This window comes from Engystomops pustulosus, chromosome 1, assembly GCF_040894005.1.
Source record: "Engystomops pustulosus chromosome 1, aEngPut4.maternal, whole genome shotgun sequence".
NCBI classification, from domain to species: domain Eukaryota; kingdom Metazoa; phylum Chordata; class Amphibia; order Anura; family Leptodactylidae; genus Engystomops; species Engystomops pustulosus.
The window spans coordinates 103,761,720-103,785,472 of NC_092411.1; the positions used below are offsets into that span (position 1 = coordinate 103,761,720).

Genomic DNA, 23,753 nt, shown 5'->3' on the forward strand with positions numbered 1-23,753 from the left:
TTACTGTACTTCAGTCCTAGGTTACAATAATCAGCTATAACAGTTATCAATGGTGCCTGTAATTAAGCTTTATTGTTAATCCTGGTTCTTATGACAATCCAACATTTTTTAAATCCAATTGTCACAGAGACCAAAAAAATTTTGTCTGGGGTTACAATTATAAAGTATACAGTTCCGACTTACATACAAACTCAACTTAAGAACAAACCTACAGAACCTATCTTGTATGTAACCCGGGGACTGCCTGTTTATGGGAGCGGGGAAACTTTTCAAGATGGGTGTTGATCATGATGGCCATTTTGAAGTCAGGCCATTTTAGATCCAACTTTTTTTTCCTCAATGGGAAGAAGGTCAAGTAACACATCAGTTATTTAGAATTCCACAAGAAAAACAATGGTGTGCTTAGTTCTGACATAACTTTATTCTTTCATGAATTATTTACAAGTTTGTAACCATGTTCCTGTATGTCCTGTAGTGGAGGGGGGAGTATGAAGTGGGCTCATGGGCTGAGCCCTCTTCATACTCAGTAGGTTTTTGCTGCAAAATGGAGCAAATACCCATCGCTAACAACCACGATTGTGTTAACTCTTTGTTTACCGACGGCATTAACGAGCCACTGGCGCGTGAGCGCCACCATCTTGGCGCAGTCTGTCGCTCCCCATGACATCATTGGAGAGTGCCGATCCGTCACACAAAGACCCGAGGCTGTTTTAGGCCCCTTCCACACTAGCGAGTGTGATGCGATGAACTCGCATCACACTCGCAACGCAAGCTGCCGGGAACGCACGGCCCGAACGCTGCACCGCGGGAGTGAACTCAGCATGTCAGTTCACTCCCGCGGTGCAGCGTTCGGGCCGTGCGTTCCCGGCAGCTTGCGTTGCGAGTGTGATGCGAGTTCATCGCATCACACTCGCTAGTGTGGAAGGGGCCTTAGGCTATTACAATTTGCACATTGTAATAGATGATGTGCAAAATCCCCATATACTGCCATATTGTAGTATGGTAGTATATGATAGGATCAATCAGACAACTTAGGGTTAAAGTACCCTAGGGGATCTGAAAAATAATTAAAAAAATAATAATTTTTAAAAAAAGTAAAAAAATGTAATTAAAAAACCCCTAAAAATTCAAATCACCCCCTTTCCCTAGAACTGATATCAATAAACAGTAAAAATCATAAACATGTTGTGTATCGCCACATCACAAAATGTCCGATCAAAATATAATACCGCTTTTTCCCGGCGTTTAACCCTGTAACGGAGAATAGCGCTCAAAGTTGAAAACGCAGTTTTTTGCCTTTGTGCTAAATATAAGAAATTGAATAAAAAGTGACCAAAAGGCTGTACTGTCCTAAAAATGTTAGAATTGAAAACGTCATCAAAAGTAGCAAAAATTACACCACTCACAGTTCCGTACACCAAAGTATGAAAAGAAGACTGCACAAGAAGACGGCACTTTTGTACAGGAAGTACAGGAGTCCCCTTGGAGCATTTGCATAATTTTAAAAGTCTTGTGTTTTAAAAACCAGGGCATAAGAAGCTAAAAGAACAGCAGATCCTGCCAGATGGGGCACACACCAGTATGTCAGCGGGCTTGGCTTACAATTCTTCATCCTGGTGGTAGATTTGCTTTAAAGGAAACCTACCATTTGATTTGATGCATTATGAAGCAAACATACCTTGAGAATGCTGTATCTACACTGATGCACAATCATATCTTGCTTAATCATAATCATAATGCATCAAATCAAATGGTAGGTTTCCTTTAATAGGTTAAATAAGTGGATATGAAATGGCCAACTTAAAAATGGCCACCATGGTCAACACCCATCTTGAAAAGTTTTCCCCTTCCATATACTAATTTGCCACTAACAGGAAGTTGACATCACCAACCATTCCCATTTTATTTAGGTGCATCCATATAAATGGCCCACCCTGTATATACAGTTCATGTGCTTCCATTTGCCACAGTAGCTAGCCGGGTTATTTCCACATTCAGTGCTTCATTGGTCCAGTCAGTTCTGATATCCTCAAGATGAGTGTCGAAGTCAATGAGACGCTGGTATGCCTTAGCTTGAAGAAGGTGCCTTGTGATACGCTGAGTCTCTTCCCAATGGCCCCACATTACCCTATGAAACACAATTGCATGTATTGTAAGCTACTACATGGTGGGTAAAATCCAGCGTTTGCCTCGAGTGGCTTTTTTATGGCCATTTGGTGCAAATTTTGTATTAAAAAAAAAAACACAACGTGATCTCGGTATGGAATTTTCTGTTGTGCTTTTTTTTTTTTTTTTAAGGTGATTCATATTGAGTAGATGGGAGGTCTTCTGCATATAATGAAAAGGCACTTACAAAGTTTTTTCCTTAGGGACCCAATTTTTGTTGCTGTTCTGGTGTAGAACTGTGAGAGGGGGAATGCCAGGACTGGGCGTCAGACGCTCATTATCCATCTAAAAAAATAAAAATAAAAGAGAATTGCTCATATACAAAAACATACTTCTTCAGGAACACTATCTTACTATCTTACCAGTATAAGTACTGCATCATCCTGGTATTCAGCTATCAGTGAGGCTGATCGAAGGGTGGCAGAGTTGATACTGAAACAAAATATGAAAAAGTGGAATATATAGGGTTAAGGTTTCAAATAGAGGGGGACATTTACTAAGGGCCATGCGCCAGTTTTCTGTGGGACTTTGCATGCTCTTTTAGGTGCAAACTGCTTGCACAGGTAGTTAAAGATTAAAACAAACTTTCACAACATAATTTTTTAAATAAATGGCATAAATAGAAAGCTGCTGGGGAGAGGATTATAGGGGGCATATTTGGTGGGGGTCTTTTTGGGGGCTGACAGGTCCTCTTTTGCGGTGCAGCTGCACTAGGCATCATGCAACACAAATTTCTGCACTGAAGGGGGCATTGCGGTGCTCAGTCGGACTGTGCGCCACATTTAACACGCAAAGTCTGACCAAAATGTGCCACATGGCCCATGTTAATGGTGCACCAAAAAAAAGTTGGTGCACTCTGTAGGAGCAATTTAGAGGGGGCCAGATTCATGCAGAACATGCGCCAGAAATCCTTAATCTGGCTCACCCTGCAATATATACAAGCAAACTGCATTAAAGGAAACTTACCACTGCTGATGGTAGGTATTAGATGTAAACACCGGGCACCAGCTCGCGGTTTAAACACATTTTGATGAAGAGCCCTGAGGTAGCTTCGGCGCTATGCACGGCTGTGCGCGCGTGTGGCCTCCGGCACTTCCTATGGAGGCGCGCGCAGCGCCGAAGCTACCTCCGGGCTGTTCATCATGTTTTTAAAAGATGATGCGTCTCAGGACTTCTTTTATTATAACTCTACATGCCGATTGTGACAATATAAACATTAAGCTAATAAGTCTGGGCATTAGCCTGAGGTGGGAAAGCACAGGATTGCACACACAACCTAATCCCCCCCTTGAAGTGAATGGAGAGCATGTCAGTCCATTCAGTATGGAGTACTCAGCCTCCCTTACTTGTGATTTCTGGAGATCCCAAGCAATCAAGATTTTCTTTTCCAGGCACAACTCCTTTAAATTATAATATGTGTTTTGTGTTATTTTTAAGATAAACTCCAGGCTATAACACCCTAAATAATTGACCTATCAGATAAAGGAAGAGCTCTTTAGACAGGTGACCTTTAGCTGGGTTGTTTCATAACAACCCATTTACTATGAAAGCTGTGGAAATCGGCTAATTGCCATGGGTCTCCTCAGGTTTTTGGCTGAAAAGTAGCTGATTGATGAAAATTTCCACATTTAGTATTACATGGCATCCATTCAGATGGATGGTGTCCATAACACACATAGAGAGTTGAGGTTCTTACAAAACTAAGAAAAAAATGCCTTATGAAGGGGTGTAGACGTCCCGAAAGCTTGCTTGTAACATCTTATACTTCAGTTAGCTATTAAATGGTATCACAATATCAAGAAGGTTATTTTTTTTTTTGACCTATCAAAAGCTACAAGAATTATGCCCTAATGTACACATCCTTAAGCAACTCAGGATAGTGGCCTTTTAAATCTTTTTGTTATCATAGGATATGGTAAATGTAAAGGTAAGAGTGATGTGTGAGAAAGTATTACATGAAGCTAATACCTTGTATCTCTAAGGCCTGAGTTTGCTTGATAGAAACCTGCAATAACCAGTCCTTGAAGAGCACTCCAGGAGTCTATCTGTGGACAGCAGAGTAAGATAGAAAGATGAAGCTAATATCCGAGGAAGTAGAAACAATGACACACATAGCAAAACTAATGAGAGAGAAAAAGCCAAGGAAAAAAAAAAGCGAGAACCACGCAAAGACCAGAAAGATCACTCGGAAATATCTTTTACCTGTGTTAGAGCAACCTCAAGACTGAGCGCGAGCGGCAACTGGTGACTAATAGGAACACAATCACATAAGGTAAGGCATCCCGGTGTTCTGCGCCCCAGAAGTGCCCCACTCACGGAGCTATGTGGATAGCGTGCCGCATGTAACATCATCTTCACATAGACACGTGTGCTCAGTTCAACCTCACACATTGTTCTGAAAAGAAAAATAACTCCATGTAAATAAACCAATCCTGTAACACACCACCCTTTATAATGCTACCTCCGATCATTTTATATATTGCATACTTCAGAGGCTACTGGGGAAAGGAGTATCCCAGGGAAAAACTGGCTGCCTGTCTGACTTGAATGCCTGTCTGCACTGAATAGAAGGTCTTTGGAACTTGAACATGTATTTATTAAGTGTTTGCACCAGTTTTGTGTCCAGCTGTGCATTTTGCACTGTACACCCAAAGGGGCATGTTAGTGCTTAGTCAAGTTTGCAACACATTAAACACAAAGACCTGACAGAATTGTGTTGCACGCTGTATGTTAAAGGTGCACCTGAAAAAAGCTGGTGCACACTTCCAGAGCAATGCAGGGTGCGCCAGAATTCAATAATAAGGCACACCATGCACAGTGGTGACACATACTATGCTTAGTGCAGTTTGCCTCACTGGAGAGAAAAAGGGAGAGAAAAAAAACAGTGTAGGGCTTAGAAGGTACAAAGGAATTGTAGGTTTCCTTTAAGCTTCATGTGTATTGAGCCAGCATCTGGGATAGCACGGCAAGATCCAAAATCTGGGATGTCCCATCAATCTAGGACTTCACATGCCAATTACACCCAGGGTGATGCCACACATGGCGTTTTTGGTCCGTTTTTAAACATCCGTTTTTGGCTGTTTACCATGCATTTGGCTGCTTACAAACTGTTTATCTATTATGATAATTGGGAAAAACAGACTAAAAACGGGCCACAAACGCCATGTGTGGCATCACCCTCAGGCCGAAAATAAAAGATATGTCATCTTTTGTGGCCTGAGAAATGCACGTGTAATTTTCTCAATTCAATGCTGTTTATGCCACAATTCTGGGCACACATCCACCATAGTGACTTTACTTTATATAGTGACTTTTCTACTTGCTGTTCCCATGGGTTTTTGCAGCCCATGTTACCAGTTTGTATACAGTATCTGCACCATATGTCCGCAAAAACTATTTGGATTTCATTCTTTTTTGTGGATGCACTGAAGAAAAATAGACTGGCGGACAATGTCACTAGCTTGTACAATACCCTTGGAAGTTCACATTATTGTTTTAAATTGCAACTGGTAAGGCACAGGCATGAATAGGACATGATCTGAGTTTTCTACAACTGCTCATGTGCACAAGTCCATTGAAATGAATGTGTCAGTGACATCCGCCAAAAAACGTCAGAAACAGTAATCATCTTCTGTTGCATATACTGCTGTGGCCAAGGGTCAAAGGCTGTAGTTTCTTATGCATTAAATGCCAGGTCAAGTATTTATTGCTGATGGAAAATTTGCAGTGGCAAGGCGTTTCCACAATCTACTTGTGTGTATGTGATTCACATCAATCACTTCCACTGCACTGGTACTGTAGGTAATACATAACATGGGGGAAGACACCCGCAGTACTCAAGCCCCGCTATACATCTCACTGTGGTATTCCCATTTTGGGCAGTTTTTGCTGTGGTACATTTAACCTTTCATGGTTAACCAGCAATGTGCCGGTTAATCGTCCTATTATCGCCCACAAGCACGTGGCTGCGCTGACAACACGGCACTCAGTCGTGATCCTGTAACATAAAGCTAAACCCCCGCCCCTGTTACTCCGCCATTAGGACTATCAGATGGCAGCGATATCAGGTATAAAGGTTATACTGACAGCTGCCACTGACTGAAACTAACCTGTCAGCTCCCGGATCACACCGGCTGCTTCTCCCCGCCCTCAAAACAACGATTGGTGAAGGCGTAGGACAACGCCCAGGTGCCGAGCTCTGATTGGTGGAGGGACGGCTACTTCCGGTTACTCCGCCTGGACGTGGATGACGCAAGAGGCGGGTAATTTAGCCTGGGACACACCGGGAATGGCAATGGCGGCTGAGCGCACTCAATTGTTCGACCCGTCACCTGTGTCATGGGTCGTGAGCTTGTTGTCTGCACATAATAAACATGGCGCCTCGTAGTGGAGAAGCTATCTGTGTGCACTGCTTCATGGTCATATCATTTAGCTCAGAGGACGATGTAGACAAACCGCTATGCTGTGTGGCTGACAAAATGTGATGGTTTACTGTGTAAAAGACATGATTTGTGTATCATTGCTGGCAGTAATGCAGCCTGCAGTTTGTGAAGCATGGTGTTTACTTCATGTACAAAAAATATAAAAGAAAGGTTGGACATCTGAATAAATCCATAGAAAACAATGGGTCAGTATTCAATTAAAGAAAATCGTCCCAATAAGCAACCAAGACCCGCTTATTTGTCGCAAAGTGCCAACACAGAAATTTAATTTGTGATTTATACTCCCTTCTATGGTCTAAGTGTGCCGGTTATACGTTCATTTAGCCCTAAAATTGACACATTTCCAAAAGATTAAAAGATGTGGCCGTGACTTTTTTTATGGGCGCACAGCGAGGCGCAGAAGGGAAGGAGCGCCCTGCAACTGCCAGGATTTTAGTTTCCTCATTGGCCCCTTTTGAAGGCTATAAAATTTTAGCTTTTCCGTTATTTGTGCATGTGACTGCTTTTTTTTTTTGTCGGAATGAGATGCTTTTTCCAGTGTTACCATTTTGGGGTTGGTATCCCCTTTTGTTGAAAATTTAGGAGCATTTTTTTTAGGTCAGGAGTAGAAAAGCATCAATTCTGTATTGGATTTTTTACTCTTTTTTTTTTTTTTTTTTTTTTTGGGTTGTTCACCATATAGCCTAAGAATCACATTATAATCACATTATCTTTATTCTATGGGTCGTTACGATTACTTGAATATTTTTTCTTACGTTTTACTAAATTTGCCAAATATAACCCTAATGTGGGGAAAAATCGATCATTTTTGCTGTCTTCCAAGTGGCATAACATTTTTACTTTTTTAGCTACAGAGCTGGTTGATGGCTTGTTTTTTGCGAGACATGTTTTACTTTGCAAAAGTTTGTATCATTCTGGAGTACATATGTTTTTTTGATCACTTTTTATTGCATTTTATGTGGGATTAAATAGGTAAAAATCATAATTTTTGGCAGTTTTTTAAGTTTACAGCGTTCATTGTACGGGTTCAATAATTATTTACTTCTACGAGTTGTTACGGACGTGGCGATACTATATATGTGGGGTTTGTGTTATGATTTAGACTTTTTTTGTGCATTATATGTCTCTTCATATAGTAATACCTAACGGGACATCATCTACATGTAAAGGGATATTCACAGGTGTGCAGTGCTGCTTACCTGGTACACTGGGATAGTTGTACATTGAAATAAGAGACATAAGAAATTGCAGTATGCGCATCTGTTTATATCCCAATAAGGATATTCTCTCGATTTAGTTGTAAATTTTGTTACTTTTTAATAAAACACAATAAGAATACAATCGCATAAAAACACAATGGTGACCGTATCAATCTATTGTAAAAACAATATAGCAATATTGTCGCAATATAATTGCATATATCAAGTTTCAACCATGTAGTGCTGGGCCCATGCACTCACAAAACCAAATATCTCTTGAATTCATTTTTTTCTGTCCAATCTATGAATTCAAGAGATATTTGGTTTTGTGAGTTTTGGGGCTTATTTTATTGATTTATTAATTTATTTTTTATTGAATAAGTTTTTGTTTTTTTTTTTTACTTTTTTATGAATTCCAGTATGGGACATGAACAAGCAATCATCTGATTGAACAAGCAATCATCTGATTGCTTGTTCATGATAATACTCTGAAATACTAATGTATTGCAGGGTATTAGCTGTGTCAGCCTATGCACATGCATAGACTGACACTGTACCTTTAAACTGATGTCATAGACGCCATCTTAATGGGGCTGCCATAGCAACGATTGGCGCCCCCCCCCCCCCCATCGTGGGGGAAATACCCCCCAAAGGCAAGTTAAATGTTGTGGTCGTGCTGACTGCGGCATTTAACGGGTTAAACTCCCGCAATTGGAGCCCACTCCGACCACAGGTGTTACTTGGGGATATCAGCGGTAGATTACCGCTGACACCCCGCGACTCCCGATGCCAGTTTGGCTCTGGTGCAGAGTCTAACCATTCGCCGGGTCTGCACCGTACTAGTACGGCACTGAGCGCTATTTGCAGTAGCCTGCGCCGTACTAGTACGAGCACTAAGGGGTTAACACATATACAGACAGCCCCTATATCAACCTATAAATACAAAAATATGTAGCTCTAACTGTATAAATCCAGGAGAAAGTACACATACAACACCATAATAATAATAATTCCTTTATTTATGTAGCACACACACATTACGCAGCGCTGCACAAGCTTGCAAAATGGGTCCTTGTCCCCAATGGGGCTCACAATCTATTCAACCTACCAGAACCAAGTTAAACAGAGCACCAGAGCTAAGATCACACCATGCATATAACCCCAGAAGCAAACCAGTATTACATAAATATAGAACAATAAGACCAAAACAACCCCTACACTCCTTCACAGATCATATGTGCCTCTCCAACTGTATACTCAGAAAATCCAAAAAGAACCAGAGCGGCAAAAAACACTAATTTATTTAAAATAATACTCTTTATTGAAAGTAAATACACAAATTTAACATATATATCCCACAAATGGGAAGGTATAAATGCAGTATATGGGGGACACAAGTAGCCCCAGATGAAAAATAGGGCAGCACAGGAGACCAGTGGCTACCCCTGTTAGCCCAGGGTCCTAATAGTATTGTTGATGCAGTCAAATGTTAGACCAGCATAAGAAGATTGCACACTTACCCGCAAACATGATGAACTGACACTGGGCAGTGTGCAATAGTAACATGAATTTTTGAATACTGGATGGTACCTCCTGTTTTGTGTATGGTTTACCTTTACTGCACTACTGCCACTTTATCCCCTTCTTATTCTGGTCTAACATTTGACTGCATTGCTAATACTATCAACAATACTATTAGGACCTTGGGCTAACAGGGGTAGCCACTGGTCTCCTGTGCTGCCCTATTTTTCATCTGGAGCTACTTGTGTTCCCCATATACTGCATTTATACCTTCCCATTTGTGGGATATATATGTTAAATTTGTGTATTTACTTTCAATAAAGAGTATTATTTTAAATAAATTAGTGTTTTTTGCCGCTCTGGTTCTTTTTGGTTTTTCTTACATAAATATAGCACCAAAACCTAGTTTGTACATATTAACAGCACCAGAACCGAGATCAGCAAAAAAAGCAACTCACAGATGGCCTTTTTGATTGGAGGACACTCTTTTATGTGGCTGCCATTTTGGCTTTTTTTTCCAATCATGACTTCTCTCTGCAGATTTAGGCACCTCACTTCATTATCATCTTCTCAATTTTTTATAACAAACGTAATACCGTTCTCATATTCCCCTAGAGATCACTACTATGTCCCCACAGTAGCCCATATAGTAATATTCCCCTTGGACTGCATTTAGACGAACGTATGCCAGCCAGGCGAGCATACGATCAGGGTGCAGGGTGACCCCTCCCCTCTCCATAGAAATGCACGACATATGGCCATGCGCACAGGGAAAGATAGGACTTGTCATATCTTTTCCCCCGTGTACAGGGCGGTCCATGTGGTACTGTATTGCTCTGTGTGGCCATTCCCATCTATGGGGGACATACACTCATCGGCCACTTTATTAGGTACACCATGCTAGTAACAGGTTGGACCCCCTTTTGCCTTCAGAAGTGCCTCAATTCTTCGTGGCATAGATTCAACAAGGTGCTGGAAGCATTCCTCAGAGACTTTGGTCCATATTGACATGATGGCATCACACAGTTGCCGCAGATTTGTCGGCTGCACATCCATGATGCGAATCTCCCGTTCCACCACATCCCAAAGATGCTCTATTGGATTGAGATCTGGTGACTGTGGAGGCCATTTGAGTACAGTGAACTCATTGTCATGTTCAAGAAACCAGTCTGAGATGATTACAGCTTTATGACATGGCGCATTATCCTGCTGAAAGTAGCCATCAGATGTTGGGTACATTGTGGTCATAAAGGGATGGACATGGTCAGCAACAATACTCAGGTAGGCTGTGGCGTTGCAACGATGCTCAATTGGTACCAAGGGGCCCAAAGAGTGCCAAGAAAATATTCCCCACACCATGACACCACCACCACCAGCCTGAACCGTTGATACAAGGCAGGATGGATCCATGCTTTCATTTTGTTGAGGCCAAATTCTGACCCTACCATCCGAATGTCGCAGCAGAAATCGAGACTCATCAGACCAGGCAACGTTTTTCCAATCTTCTACTGTCCAATTTCGATGAGCTTGTGCAAATTGTAGCCTCAGTTTCCTGTTCTTAGCTGAAAGGAGTGGCACCCAGTGTGGTCTTCTGCTGCTGTTGCCCATCTGCCTCAAAGTTTGACGTACTGTCGTACTGTTGCCTTTCTATCAGCTCAAACCAGTCTGCCCATTCTCCTCTGACCTCTGGCATCAACAAGGCATTTCCGCCCACAGAACTGCCGCTCACTGGATGTTTTTTCTTTTTCGGACCATTCTCGGTAAACCCTAGAGATGGTTGTGCGAGAAAAACCCAGTAGATCAGCAGTTTCTGAAATACTCAGACCAGCCCTTCTGGCACCAAAAACCATGCCACATTCAAAGGCACTCAAATCACCTTTCTTCCCCATACTGATGCTCGGTTTGAACTGCAGGAGAATGTCTTGACCATGTCTACATGCCTAAATGCACTGAGTTGCCGCCATGTGATTGGCTGATTAGAAGTGTTAACGAGCAGTTGGACAGGTGTACCTAATAAAGTGGCCGGTGAGTGTATGTCTCCCATACGTTCGTCTGAATGCAGAGGCCGAGCCCTCTTCATACACAGGTGGGGTTTGCTACATGTTGCAGTAAACCCCCACCGACAATACCCACGGTCGGTGCTTGCAATGATCGCGCGTATTAACTCTTCCAATGAAGCTGGCAAAGCTGCCAGCAGCATTTAAAAGCCGGCCGCGCGGGGATGCCGCCATCTTGGATCTAATCTTTGCTCACCCGACGTCATCGGGGGGAAGGGGGGGGGGGTTTGGTTGCCATGACAGCCTCGGGTCTTCGTCAGACCCGAGGCTGCATGGTTTCTGAAGATATGCTACAATGAGCCAGTGGCTCATTGTGGAATTGTGGCCAGTGGACAGATTGATACATCTCCCGCATACATATATTAACACAATGAGGCACATTTATTAATAGTGAGGCAAACTGCACATGCTTAAACTGAGTGCACCAGGTTTTTGGTGCACTCAGTTTAACGGGTATGAGCCACAATTAAAGGGGTTATCCGGGTTTAAAAAATTTCTTATGGCCGGGCTGGGGAGGGCTATTTAAACACAATAAACATGTACTTTCCTCCTCCGGTGCTGCCAATGTTCCGCGCCGCGGCCAGTCTTCTCTGTGCGCCGGTTTCATTACAAGTGGGCACAGGGAGCTTCCGGGCGAACCATCTCCCAGTGCTTACAACGCTGAGAGATAGGGACGAATGGGAGGAGACGTCCACATCGCGGACCGGAAGCTCCCTGTGCGCAGCTTCCGTGCCCCTGTAAACAAACAAACAGGGGCACGGATCGAAGGGACCGCGGCACGGGACATCAGCGGCGCCGGACGAGGTAAGTACAGGTTTATTATGTTTAGCTAGCCCTCCCCAGCCCGGCCATAAGAAATTTTTTAAACCCGGATAATCCCTTTAATGTCGGACTTTCGACATAACTGTGGGGCCTGGTGCAAATCCGCAGCAGAACACCCCTTTAAGTGCAGAGTTTTGTGTCACGGTGACGACCGTGCAGCAACGACACAAAACTGGTGCAAACCCTTCATAAATACTAGTTATAGCTGGGTGTATATAAATATTGAGTGTATACTGTATATATCTGCCTATCTAACCATTTACCTATCTAGTTTTTTGTCTTTTTATTTATCTATCTATATATCTTCTATCTATCTCCTATCTATTATTTATCCATCTATTAATCAATCGATCTTCTATCTCTCTTCTGCTGTATCTATTTCTCATATCAATCTTCTATCATCTACCTAGCTATCTATATATAATCTACTATATATTTATGCATCTATAAATCTTTCTATCATCGATCTATAAATCTATATCATCTTTCATATTTATCTTCTATCATCTTCCTATCATCTGTCTATCTCCTATAAAATTCACCTACAGTCCCATATTATAGATTGCCTTACTGTTTGTAAACTACAAAATGTCCAGGACTAAAGGGAGCATCTTACTGCATGTGACTGTTTGTAAAATAGTTTTATTTTGGGGCCCCATGTTTAGTTCTGCCCAGGGCCCCACTTTGTCCCTGTACTTGGCCAATATCTGTTCCTGGCCAATTACCTCATACAAAGTTAAGTGCCACCCTCTGTGATTACTGTCCTTGTCACCTTTGCGAACATAGTATTTTGAGCTATTTTTCCTCCACAGATATCTGCTAGGTCAGTGATGGCAAACCTATGGCACTGGTGCCAGAGGTGGCACTCAGAGCCCTTTCTGTGGGCACCCAGGCCATCACCAGAGATGACTCCAGGTATCTTCCTGCAGTCCCATACAGCCCAGGACTTGCTGTGCACAGAGCTATTTTATATATTTTAAAGTGACAGCTCTACCTGGGACTATTTTCTGCTTTATTTGTGTCCTCAGAGTGCTGGTATCAATGAAAACTGTGACAGAGCAGTATAAATCATAAATTAAATTTCTGTATTGGCACTTTGCGATAAATAAGTGGTTCTTGGTTGTAGTTTGGGCACTCGGTCTCTAAAAGGTTCGCCATCACTGTGCTAGGTTGTTAAGATCATGTGATGCTGCTGACATTAAACCCATTATAGTTAGAAGAGAATATCAGCTCTGTCATAGTTCAGAAAAATGAAGTTGGTAACTAACTAATGATGGTACACACAGAATACACATGTATTTAAACTCTGGGCTTTAAATAATAATTGATAAAAATTATTATAATCTAATGCATAATCTAAAGAACACAATGCAAACAGAGGAGAAGGAAAACATTTTATTCTTTTGATTTTGTATTTGGTGGAATGGTAAACATGATTTCAAAGATCCAAAGGAAAACCAATCGGTTTTGTGTAGTACCAGAAACCCAGTAAGATACTTAAATTAGTACATTGTATTTTTATCTTCTCCTTTAGGGTTGGTAATTTTCTCAAAATTCTTCCAAATAATATCAAATATTTCCACCTTAAAAATATAAATAATAGTATGTGATGAAGATATTGTGCCAAGATCCGTATATACGGTACTGATGTACTTATGTGAATATATTACACAAAATGACTTTACATATCCAAAGATAATGGGGCAGTTTTACCTATCCTCCTGTACGGTACATATTAAGACTATATTCTAAGAGTATGAAATGGAATGCGAAATGTGGTGCATTTGTAGATTATCTAGAGGGATCATTAGGGGCCCAACTACCAAGACTCTCAAAATACAATACCATTTGTAGCAGTGCTTTAGCAGTGCAGTTTTCCCAATAGGTGGCTAGGACCACTACTGTGTACTCCATGTAATTAAATATACTTCTGTACTCCACAATTTGTTCTCTGTACAATGTATGGCTGTGGGCACTGATGTGCAGAAAAAAACGGAGGTGCTGCAGCGCTGAGGCGGCCAGGCAGAGAATTGGGATTGAGGGGGTTTGACGTTATACCACTATCATTTAGAAGTTATGACACATCCTAGCTTTATGCTAACCAACGTGGTTTTGTTGCTGTTTTTGTATTTCTGAACATTCTTTTTACATTTCATTTGGTGCCCTGTAATGTTGCTTACCAAATTGTCTTATTGACTATAGCCAGGTTAATAGGCAAATACACTTACGTAGATGTTTCTGACATCAGTAAGAGTCAGTTTAAGATCTACAAATGCACCTTCATCTTTGTCATGAACCAGAGCTCTGTAATCCATCTGGAATGAGAAAAGAGAAAGTAGTTTATATATTTATACATTTATATATGAATTTAATGAGGACCAATCACCCTGACATGTCTATTTCCACTTAGTAGCTACCTATCCATTTTAAGCCCTTGTTCACAAGAATGTGTGCATATCATGGGTCACAACCAATGAGGTCCATTCAAATGCCCATGAATGAAATAGAGGATGCCCGAGCCACAAACATGGGATGGAAAAGGACCTGCTCTAAGTTTTGCAGCTCGGGCAGATGGCTCAAACACGAGGCTCAGAAAACCACGTTCATTTATGAGCCTATAGTATTTAATTTGTCCATGTGCTATCCAACATTTTTGTGCCTGAGGGCTAAGGAGAAGAACAAATAAGAATAAATAATGAATCTTACCACATGCGTTTCTTTAGAAGCTTTAGCAACAGCATCTCCTCTCTCAGTAAGATATCTGGAAGAAGAATCATTAGATGTATTTCTGTCAATAAGGTGTTGTGTGTTCAGAAATAGGAAAAATACTATTTCTTACCATTACATTAGCTGAATATGACATTTATCTTATATCTGGGGGAGGGGAGGTTACTGTTACCTATGCCCTTTGTGACATTCTGCACTCCCTAGGGGTACGAATGGTCAGTTAGTTGTTGTCTTCACAGACACCCCCTAAACATATGGGTTCAGGGTGGCACAAGAAGTAACGGAGAGTGGCCCAAACTGTTTAATGTAACACATTCAATCTACTGAATCAGTTGTCAAAATAGAAGGTAGGAATGCGAATACATTTAAAAAACAGCTTCTTACTTGGAGATAGTGGTCTGTGAGGTTTCCACTTTAGTCTTTAAAGCAGTTACACGCTCTAATACCTTCTCCTAATAATAAGAGAAAAATATACAGATTAATATATTTTTTACTTTTGATTATCATATATTTCATATCTATTTCATATAGACTTATATAGAAATATGTTCATACTGTGCAAATGTATATATTTATGTACCTGTACTGATACTCCAAAATCATTTCCATCCTCAATTGTAGGAATTAGATGATTGATCCAAGTGATAATCTGCAACAACAACAAAAAATTTTGGTTTCAACATTACTCTGTTTGACCCACATTCACCTGTGATTTTCAAGACAATAGTTTTATTCTTACCAATGCGCAACCCTCTCTTAAAGTTCTAATCTCAGGGTGGACAATATTTAGTATTTTCTGGAGATTTTCATTCTCTTTCAAGAATCCACATTTAGGAGCTAAGAAACCAAGAGACTTGTCAATATTAAATAATGTATGTTACTTTTAGTAAGATGCACAATTACAGTATTAAGTTACCTTTTTTTTCTTCTTTGTCTGTTTCCATTTTTGAATCCTTAAATACAAATATGAATAAAACATTTTAAACCATGGGTCTCCTATTTTCTTCCATACAAAACACAGATATATTTTTTTAGAAGTTTATTTTTTAAAGGACATCTACTACCAGGATGAAGGATTGTAAACCAAGCACACTGACATACTGGTGTTTGCCCACTTCAGGTTCTGCTCTTCTTTAAGCTTCCTATGCCCTTGTGTTTAAAAAAAAAAAAGATTAAAAAAATTATGCAAATGAGTCTGAGTGGTTCCAGGCTCCAATAACCTAGGCTCAATTGCATCATTTTAAAAGTATTTTTTTGTAAAAACAAGGGCATAAGAAGCTTAAAGAAGAGCAGAATCGCTCTGGGGCTCACACCAGTATGTCAGTGCTTGGTTTACAGTACTTGATCCTGGTGGTAGATGTCCGTTAAAGCAAGATGCTGGTTAGTAGGAGCTTTGCTACAATACTCTTTCACAGTGGTTCACCGGTAAGATAACACAGCTTATGTCTGCAGGTATAGGAGCTGTGGGAGGGATCCCAGGACAATGTGGCATATTTGGTATAGTTGCCCTACTGTGGTGGTTTTATAGAATAAGGTCTTCCAATTGTACTGACTCTATATACTGGCCCACAAGGGTGCCCATGGGGCTGGCCCTTATGCTTATTACAGAAACAGATCCATATGGTTGGTTCCCTAGGTATCCTCCTTCCCATCTTATTTATCTATTCTTGGTTCACCCCTTTTTTGTTTTCCACCTCTGTCCTCTTTGCTTACTTACTTTTCAGTATCATCACAGTAAGTTTGTTGATTCTACCAAACCAAATAATGCATTTTTTCCCTGAGGCAAGTCTGATTTATTTCAATAGTTTATATAAATTTAATTCACATTATCTGCTCCCTGCTGCGAGTCCCAGTGGGGGAAGAATGGAGGGGGGGGGGGATGCTGCAGCCTGTGTGTGCCTGTGTCAGTGTTCTTTCCTTCAAACTTATGCAACTCCCGCACCCCTCCCCACTCCCTGTCCTTTGCATGGTGCAGGCAGGGGGTGGAGATGGTGTGGAGTAGAGGAAAAATGCATGAGAAGACACAGGCACACAGAGGCTGCACCTCTGCACACGCTGCTGGCAGGGAGCCAGGTAACGTAAATCAAACTTCTAAGCTGAAAGGATTCAGAATGCAGACATAGGCATTTTTAAAATCAGCATAGCATAGGCTATTGGGACCAGTCACAAGCTAAAAATCATATTCCTGGCGCGCAGCTCCTCGTAGCTACGCGCCCTCGTCCGTCATGATGGCGTTCTGCGCATGCGCAGTAGCCGGCTTGTCGGACGAGGGCGCGCAGCTACGAGGAGCTGCGTGCCACACGCAACAGGGTAGGAGGAGTAACGTGGGTAGCCGTGCCGTTTTAGCCTCGTGCCCGGCTACTCCACGCCCCAGTAGCTGCATAACTAAATTTACATATTAGTTCAATAAAGTTTACCAAAAGTTAGCGAGACGCGAGGGTTACCTCTAAAAAGAGCTATCCTCCCGTCCCTTACATTCACCTACCACCTGATCTACCTTTTATAGGTAGAATCGTGGTGGTAGGTTCCCTTTAAGCTTAAGATATGGACACATCAGTGTTTTAATGCATATACAGGATTCTTTAGTCACAAACAATAGTTATTATTTAAAAACAGTAGTTTATGCTTGTTAGAGCACCAGAAGCGCCAAAGGCTAGCCAACATTTATTTACACAGAAAATAAACCCTTTACAGCTCTGTACATGGAAAAATGTAAAGTTTATAGATTTTTAAAGGTGGGGAACAGAAAATGGAAACATAAAAACGAAAAAGGGCTCACTTGCAGACTTACACGATCAAGTATAAAAATCAGAATAAATATGAAAACAGAAAAAAAAAATATTATTATCTGGTTGCAATGAGTAAAAAATATACGGTGATACTTTCCCTTTGATGCTTTGTTACTATCCTTTTCTTTGACTCACCTCTGGATTTGGAGGATCAGGAATTGGAATGTTGAGTTCAGAATGAAGTGATGTCAGATCTTTGATATTAAAGACATTGCTCTGAATAAAGAAAACCAGATTACCAATTAGTGCTGACATGTATATAAAAGAGTGCTAAAATTAATTACAATACGTGATTTTGGAGTTTTATTATGGTCAGGTAATTGTACACGGAACTGTCAAAACACAATAAAAATAATCAAATTTTATGTTGTCCAGGTTAAAAATGCTTAAAAGTAAATAAATAAGAACCTTTCTGTTCTTCCTTCACTCTTTTCCCATGATGAGACTATCTCAATTGGCAGTGATTTCTCAACATAAATATGTGACTGACTACAGTGAATAACTGCTGTAGCAAGTGATTGCTGCAATGATCACGTTCCCAAATGGACTAGTAGAACAGGATCAGTATATGTTGTCTACTAAAGACTGTGGGGCCATGTGTCACGGGCTTTAAAGCGGCATTGCCAACGGCTGAAGCACTTAGTGTAGGAAACTCGCCAATGCTCCACAGACACAGATGACAAAACTCCTTTACCATCAGAACAAAGTGGGCTACAAGTAACATTACGGCATTGGTTTCCATTGTCAGGCAGCAACATGAAAGCCTTATATCCCTAAGCTGTTGTAAAGCACAGTGTGAAAGAACTTCATTGAACCCTGATCTCAAACCCACTGAATACCCCAGTAAATCATTATAACTGAGTTTGAATTAAATATGTCTATGTTAAAAATGTCTATGGATTTGAAATTATATTAATGAAGGTGCAGGTGACCCAGAATATTTTCCCATATAATGTATATAGTATGTATATGTATAAGTAAACACTAAATTTTCAGTAAACAAAATCATTTGGAATTATTTACAGACCTTTAGTAGATTGTCCAAATACTGAATCTTTTCTGGAATAAACTCTGACAATAATCTTTGGATCTGTGAATAAAATTTTAAGATAAGATAAGATAATCCTTTATTAGTCCCACAGTCTATCAAACACAATCTAAAATAAATACTGATAGCTTTGGACTAATTTTAGGGTTTTATTTCCAAGAATGTTCACTTGTACATTAAGATGTCATTTGCTGATTTCCAAGTGTTTTCTAAACACCCACCAAATATAACTCCACAATCAATGGGAATATAAAGCTACATACAGGCGGTCCCCTACTTAAGGACACCCGACTTACAGACAACCCATAGTTACAGACAGGCCCCTCTGACCTCTGGTGAAGCTTTCTTAATGCTTTACCATAGTCCCAGGCTGCAATAATCAGCTATAAGGTGTCTGTAATGAAGCTTTATTGATAATTCTTGGTCCCATTACAGCAAAAAATGTTTAAACTCCAATTGTCACTGGGGCCAAATTTTTTTTGGTCTGGATCTACAATTATAAAATATACAGTTTTGACTTACATACAAATTCAACTTAAGAACAAAGCTCCGGACCCTATCTTGTATGTAACCCGGGGACTGCCTGTATTTGTTTTTTTTTCCCTCATGAATTTCAATATGAAAATGTGATATGTAATAAGGGATTAAATTATTTTCTTACCTCATTTTTCAGGTTTGTGCAGAATATATCGACCTGCAAAAACAAATAAGGAAGTATTAGGATTTATGTGCTAAATGCTTACTGATAAGTCTCATAGTGCATCACACATCTTAAAGAGAGCCTGTCACCTCTCATGATATGCACGTTTCTCAACCAGCAATGGTTAACATGCTCTGACTCTCAGAGCTCTGCCCCTTTCACCTGGAGCACAGTTCCTACTTCTATAAATATTCTGTGTGTTATACTTGTTGCTGGTTAAAGTCTTCTTTTCCAGCTCTATTGTTTGTGCTATCGTTAGCTATTTCTGTACTTCTGGTTTACGTTTTTTGGCTCTTGTTCCTTGACTTTTCCTTTTATTAGTGATTTTGCACCTTTTTAGCTATCTCTGTTGTAACCCAGACTACTGACCCTCATTTTCTGTTATGTGTTTGTTTGTCTTGTTCTGTTTCCACACTTTGACATAGGAAGGGATTGTCTCTGTGGCTGTCCTGTATCGCCTAGGATCAGAGCCGGATTATTAACTGGTGGAGGCCCTCCTCACAATTGTTGCTAGTAATAAAATATCCACCCCCCTAATACCTATATCCAGCCCTCCAATACCTATATTCAGATGATTCGAAAAAATGATCCAGCGCGTTGTGTTGTGAAGAAACACTACGGACTTTTTATTTAACTTCCATAAAAGAAATAGACATCACATATGTCTTAGCACTGCGTCCATGTGGTGGACTACAATGTCCAGCCTACGCGTTTCGAGTGAATACACACGCTCTTTGTCAAGGCTCACACATATCTGAGAGGGAGCACCATTATATTATGAGAAGGAAGGGACGTCAGAGGGAGGGAGACACAAGGTCCGCCTTCGTCCGTGATGACAGAATCATTTGGGAGCGCCTCTCTCAGGTACGTATTTTAGTATAATAAAACCATGTTTATTTCTGTTCTATTAAAAAGAAAAAACATTATGTCAACATTTAAAAACGACATGAAAAATAAAATATTATACATAGTATGTAGTCTCCAACACAAGGAAAAAGGTTCAATGTGAACGGACACTGGCAAAAAGCACCCGGAAGGTGCATAATATATAGTTACAATATTCTTTTTCGTGTGTCCAACTAGAGGAAAAAGAAAGTCAGTAGTATTAGGTTATGTTAGCTCGGTTTCCAACCATTTATATATCTACATTGTAGCAAACTGCCAAATATAGTAGAAAATTTATGATGTAAAGGCTACGGGCTCATAGTAGATAAATGTGAGTGGCTAAACTGAATATTCGGGAGTTAGTATTTAGAGTACAGGCGGTCCCCTACTTAAGAACACCCGACTTACATACGAACCCTAGTTAGAAACGAACCTCTGGATATTGGTAATTGATTGTACTTTAGTCCTAGGCTACAATAAACCTCTATAACAGTCATCACAAGTGTCTGTAATGAAGCTTTAGTGTTAATATTGATTCTTATGACAACCCAACATTTTTAAAATCCAATTGTCACAGAGACCAAAAAAGTTCTGTCTGGGATTACAATGATAAAATATACAATTCCGACTTACATACAAATTCAACTTAAGAACAAACCTACAGACCCTATCTTGTATGTAACGCGGGGACTGCCTGTATCTGCTAACCACAGTGCACAGTCTGAACTCTATGTATAGTGTCTCATTTATGTATTCAATATAGGCAGAATAGTCTAGCAGTACATAGAATTCTGTTCAGACTGATGTTACTGTGTGTATGCAATTATTAGAAGGAGACAAACGAGGGGAAAAAAACATTTAATTCTTAAGGGGCGTGCTCTTGTAAATGACTTAGTAATGAAACATAAATTCTTGCTTGTAGTTCATTCCCCTGGGGAATCTGGTCTCCAATTGGAGTATCCAGAAGGCTTCTTTATCAAAGAGCTGTCTCCCCCCTGATGTTATAGTTAATTCGGTCAATGGCATAGGCTCTGAATCCCGTGGGGTTTCCCTCATGTTGTTCATTAACCGGTTCGCGACCGCCCGCCGTGTATTCACGGCGGCGGTCGCGTTCCGATGCATGGAGAGGGCTCGCGGGCCAAGCCCTCTCCATAGCCGGTAAGTCTCTGCTGCATATTGCAGCAAAGGCTTACCGGTAACACCCGCGATCGGTGCCGGCACCGATCGCGGGTGTTTTCTTGCAGAACGCCGCCGGCAAAGCTCCCCGTGACGTCATCGGGGAGCGGCGATCCGTTGCCATGGTAGCTTCGGGTTTCACGAAGACCCGAAGCTACTTCGGGTTAACCCATTCATTACAATGTGCTATCAGCACATTGTAATGTATGAGGAGTAAAATCCCCATATACTGCCATACTGTAGTATGGCAGTATATGGTAGGATCGATCAGACAACCTAGGGTTAAAGTACCCTAGGGAGTCTGAAAAATAGTAAAAATAAAAATTAAAAAAAAGTTAAAAAAAAAAATTATAATAAAAAAACCTAAAAATTCAAATCACCCCCCTTTCCCTAGAACTGATATAAATATAAATAAACAGTAAAAATCATAAACACATTAGGTATCGGCGCGTCCGAAAATGCCTGATCTATCGAAATATAATAACGGTTTTTCACTGCGTTTAACCCCGTAACGGAAAATTGCGTCCAAAGTCAAAACTGGCACTTTTTTGCCATTTAAAAAAAAATTAAAAATTCTATAAAAAGTGATCAAAAGGTCGTACAGTCCAAAATATAATATCATTGAAAACATCATCAAAAGTCGCAAAAGATGACACCACCCTCAACTCCATACACCAAAGTATGAAAAAGTTATAAGCACAAGAAGACCGCAAAATAAAAAAAAATTTTTGTTCATGAGGTTTTAATTTTTGTAAATGTATGAAAACATTATAAAACCTATACAAATTTGGTATCCCTGTAATCGTACTGACCCAAAGAATAAATTAGATGCGTCATTTGTGGCGTGAAGTGAAAGCCGTAATATCCAAGCCCACAAGAATACAACACAAATGCGTTTTTTCACCATTTTCACTGCATTTGGAATTTTTTTCCCGCTTCCCAGTACATGGCATGGAATATTTAATACCATCACTATGAAGTGCAATTTGTTACGCAAAAAACGAGCCGTCACATAGCTTTTTACGTGTAAAAATAAAAAAGTTATAGATTTTTGAAGGTGGGGAGTGAAAAATGGAAATGAAAAAACGGGAAAGGGCCCGGTCCTTAACCAGTTAAAATGTCTTGAGGCTCCCGAGATGGTTTTTTTGGTGTAAATGACACTGTTAGGTTCCACTCAATATGCCCCATTATGTATTGTGGGAACAGTAAGGTTTAGGTCAAGGGCTGGGCTTGCAAATTAAATGTTGGGAGGTTATCAGATAATTATTTACAAGGATCTCTTTAATGCAGGTAATTCTGTTAAGCCATGTGACCATTAACACATAACACATTTGTTTTGCTACATTTTTATCACTGCAATACAGTATTGTACCAAGCATGCCATACACTGAGGTTAATATAATTTTATAAAGCTCATACACCATTGCTGAAAAGTTGCTGAACCCTATGAGGGGCCTGCACCCAAGCACCCAGAATCTGCACTTTCTGAATCCTTGATCATTTACAGTTAAATGATAACATTTAGTCTTATAGTCCAGGAGCTAATTTTCTTACGTGATGTATTAATTATAGTGTGCATGACCAGACATACTTCACTTTTTTCCAGGATGAACCACCTGTGTGCTAAATACCAATATATATTAAGAATTCATGTTTAGTTAAGAAATTAATAGGATTTGTGTCCAAATACACAAACATTGATTGAAAAAATATCCTATATTTTCACCTATATTTTGCATTGCAGATATATTAGGATTACTGAAACTTGTGTTCCTGGGATAAGCAGCTGATTGTAGTATATTAATATATTAAAATTAAAAAAAAATCATAGACTTTAATATCTGTTAGCATTAGCTCTGTCCTATGGAAGTATAATGAACAGCCATGTGTAACAAATATGTTTACCTTTTCCTTGTTGGCAGAACTTATCTTCAGGGTACATGCTTTAGCCATCTCCTTAATCTTTTAGAATCTTTTCACCCTTTTTCAGTCTAGTGCGTTTTTCAACTCTTTTCAGCCCTTTTGCCTTTTATCTCCGTCTCTCCTTGTTACTTTCAGTTTCTCTTTAGATTAATATTGCGACTTACAGGAAGGAGGGAGAGGGAGTTTTTCTAGAAGGGACTTTCCATTAGTAAATGGGAGAGGAGTTTATACCACACATTGTACCGAAGTTTTAATACTTTTTTATTATTTATATACATAATCACATTGAGAGACACTA

The 23,753-nt window shown here is 40.2% G+C and overlaps 2 protein-coding genes across 3 annotated transcripts; both read right to left on the reverse strand.

Annotated features, from left to right (window-relative positions):
* Positions 1-936: 936 nt before the first annotated feature.
* EMC9 (ER membrane protein complex subunit 9) lies at positions 937-6,372 on the reverse strand. Of its 2 annotated transcripts, none has more exons than XM_072150735.1 (6): positions 6,276-6,372; positions 4,483-4,561; positions 4,135-4,211; positions 2,529-2,598; positions 2,354-2,451; positions 937-2,128 (listed from the first exon to the last, which is right to left on the reverse strand). In XM_072150735.1, the coding sequence occupies exons 2-6, from the start codon at positions 4,555-4,557 to the stop codon at positions 1,948-1,950; spliced, it is 501 nt and encodes a 166-aa protein (XP_072006836.1). In that variant the 5' UTR covers positions 4,558-4,561; positions 6,276-6,372; the 3' UTR covers positions 937-1,947. The 2 variants fall into 2 exon arrangements, with proteins under 2 accessions (XP_072006836.1, XP_072006835.1); XM_072150734.1 differs by having other exon boundaries at positions 4,369-4,561.
* Positions 6,373-13,582: 7,210 nt separating this feature from the next.
* On the reverse strand, positions 13,583-23,753 carry PSME2 (proteasome activator subunit 2). Its single transcript, XM_072126169.1, has 11 exons — positions 23,438-23,753; positions 19,433-19,465; positions 18,751-18,813; positions 17,859-17,939; positions 15,851-15,887; positions 15,674-15,771; positions 15,515-15,583; positions 15,319-15,386; positions 14,914-14,968; positions 14,436-14,522; positions 13,583-13,790 (listed from the first exon to the last, which is right to left on the reverse strand). Exons 1-11 carry the CDS (start codon positions 23,483-23,485, stop codon positions 13,710-13,712), a joined length of 720 nt encoding a protein of 239 aa, XP_071982270.1. The 5' UTR covers positions 23,486-23,753; the 3' UTR covers positions 13,583-13,709.

Excerpts from the sequence above, each read along its gene's own strand:
- PSME2 (XM_072126169.1), bottom strand. The coding sequence starts at position 23,485 with ATGGCTAAAGCATGTACCCTGAAGATAAGTTCTGCCAACAAGGAAAAG. Across the intron at positions 15,584-15,673 it reads TAAGAGAGGGTTGCGCATTG|ATTATCACTTGGATCAATCA; the intron begins GTAAGAATAAAA and ends TTGTTGTTGCAG. Across the intron at positions 15,387-15,514 it reads ATTTTGGAGTATCAGTACAG|GAGAAGGTATTAGAGCGTGT; the intron begins GTACATAAATAT and ends TCTTATTATTAG.
- EMC9 (XM_072150734.1), bottom strand. The coding sequence starts at position 4,557 with ATGTGTGAGGTTGAACTGAGCACACGTGTCTATGTGAAGATGATGTTA. Across the intron at positions 4,212-4,368 it reads TTGAGGTTGCTCTAACACAG|ATAGACTCCTGGAGTGCTCT; the intron begins GTAAAAGATATT and ends TGCTGTCCACAG. Across the intron at positions 2,129-2,353 it reads GTCCCTAAGGAAAAAACTTT|GGTAATGTGGGGCCATTGGG; the intron begins GTAAGTGCCTTT and ends TGTGTTTCATAG.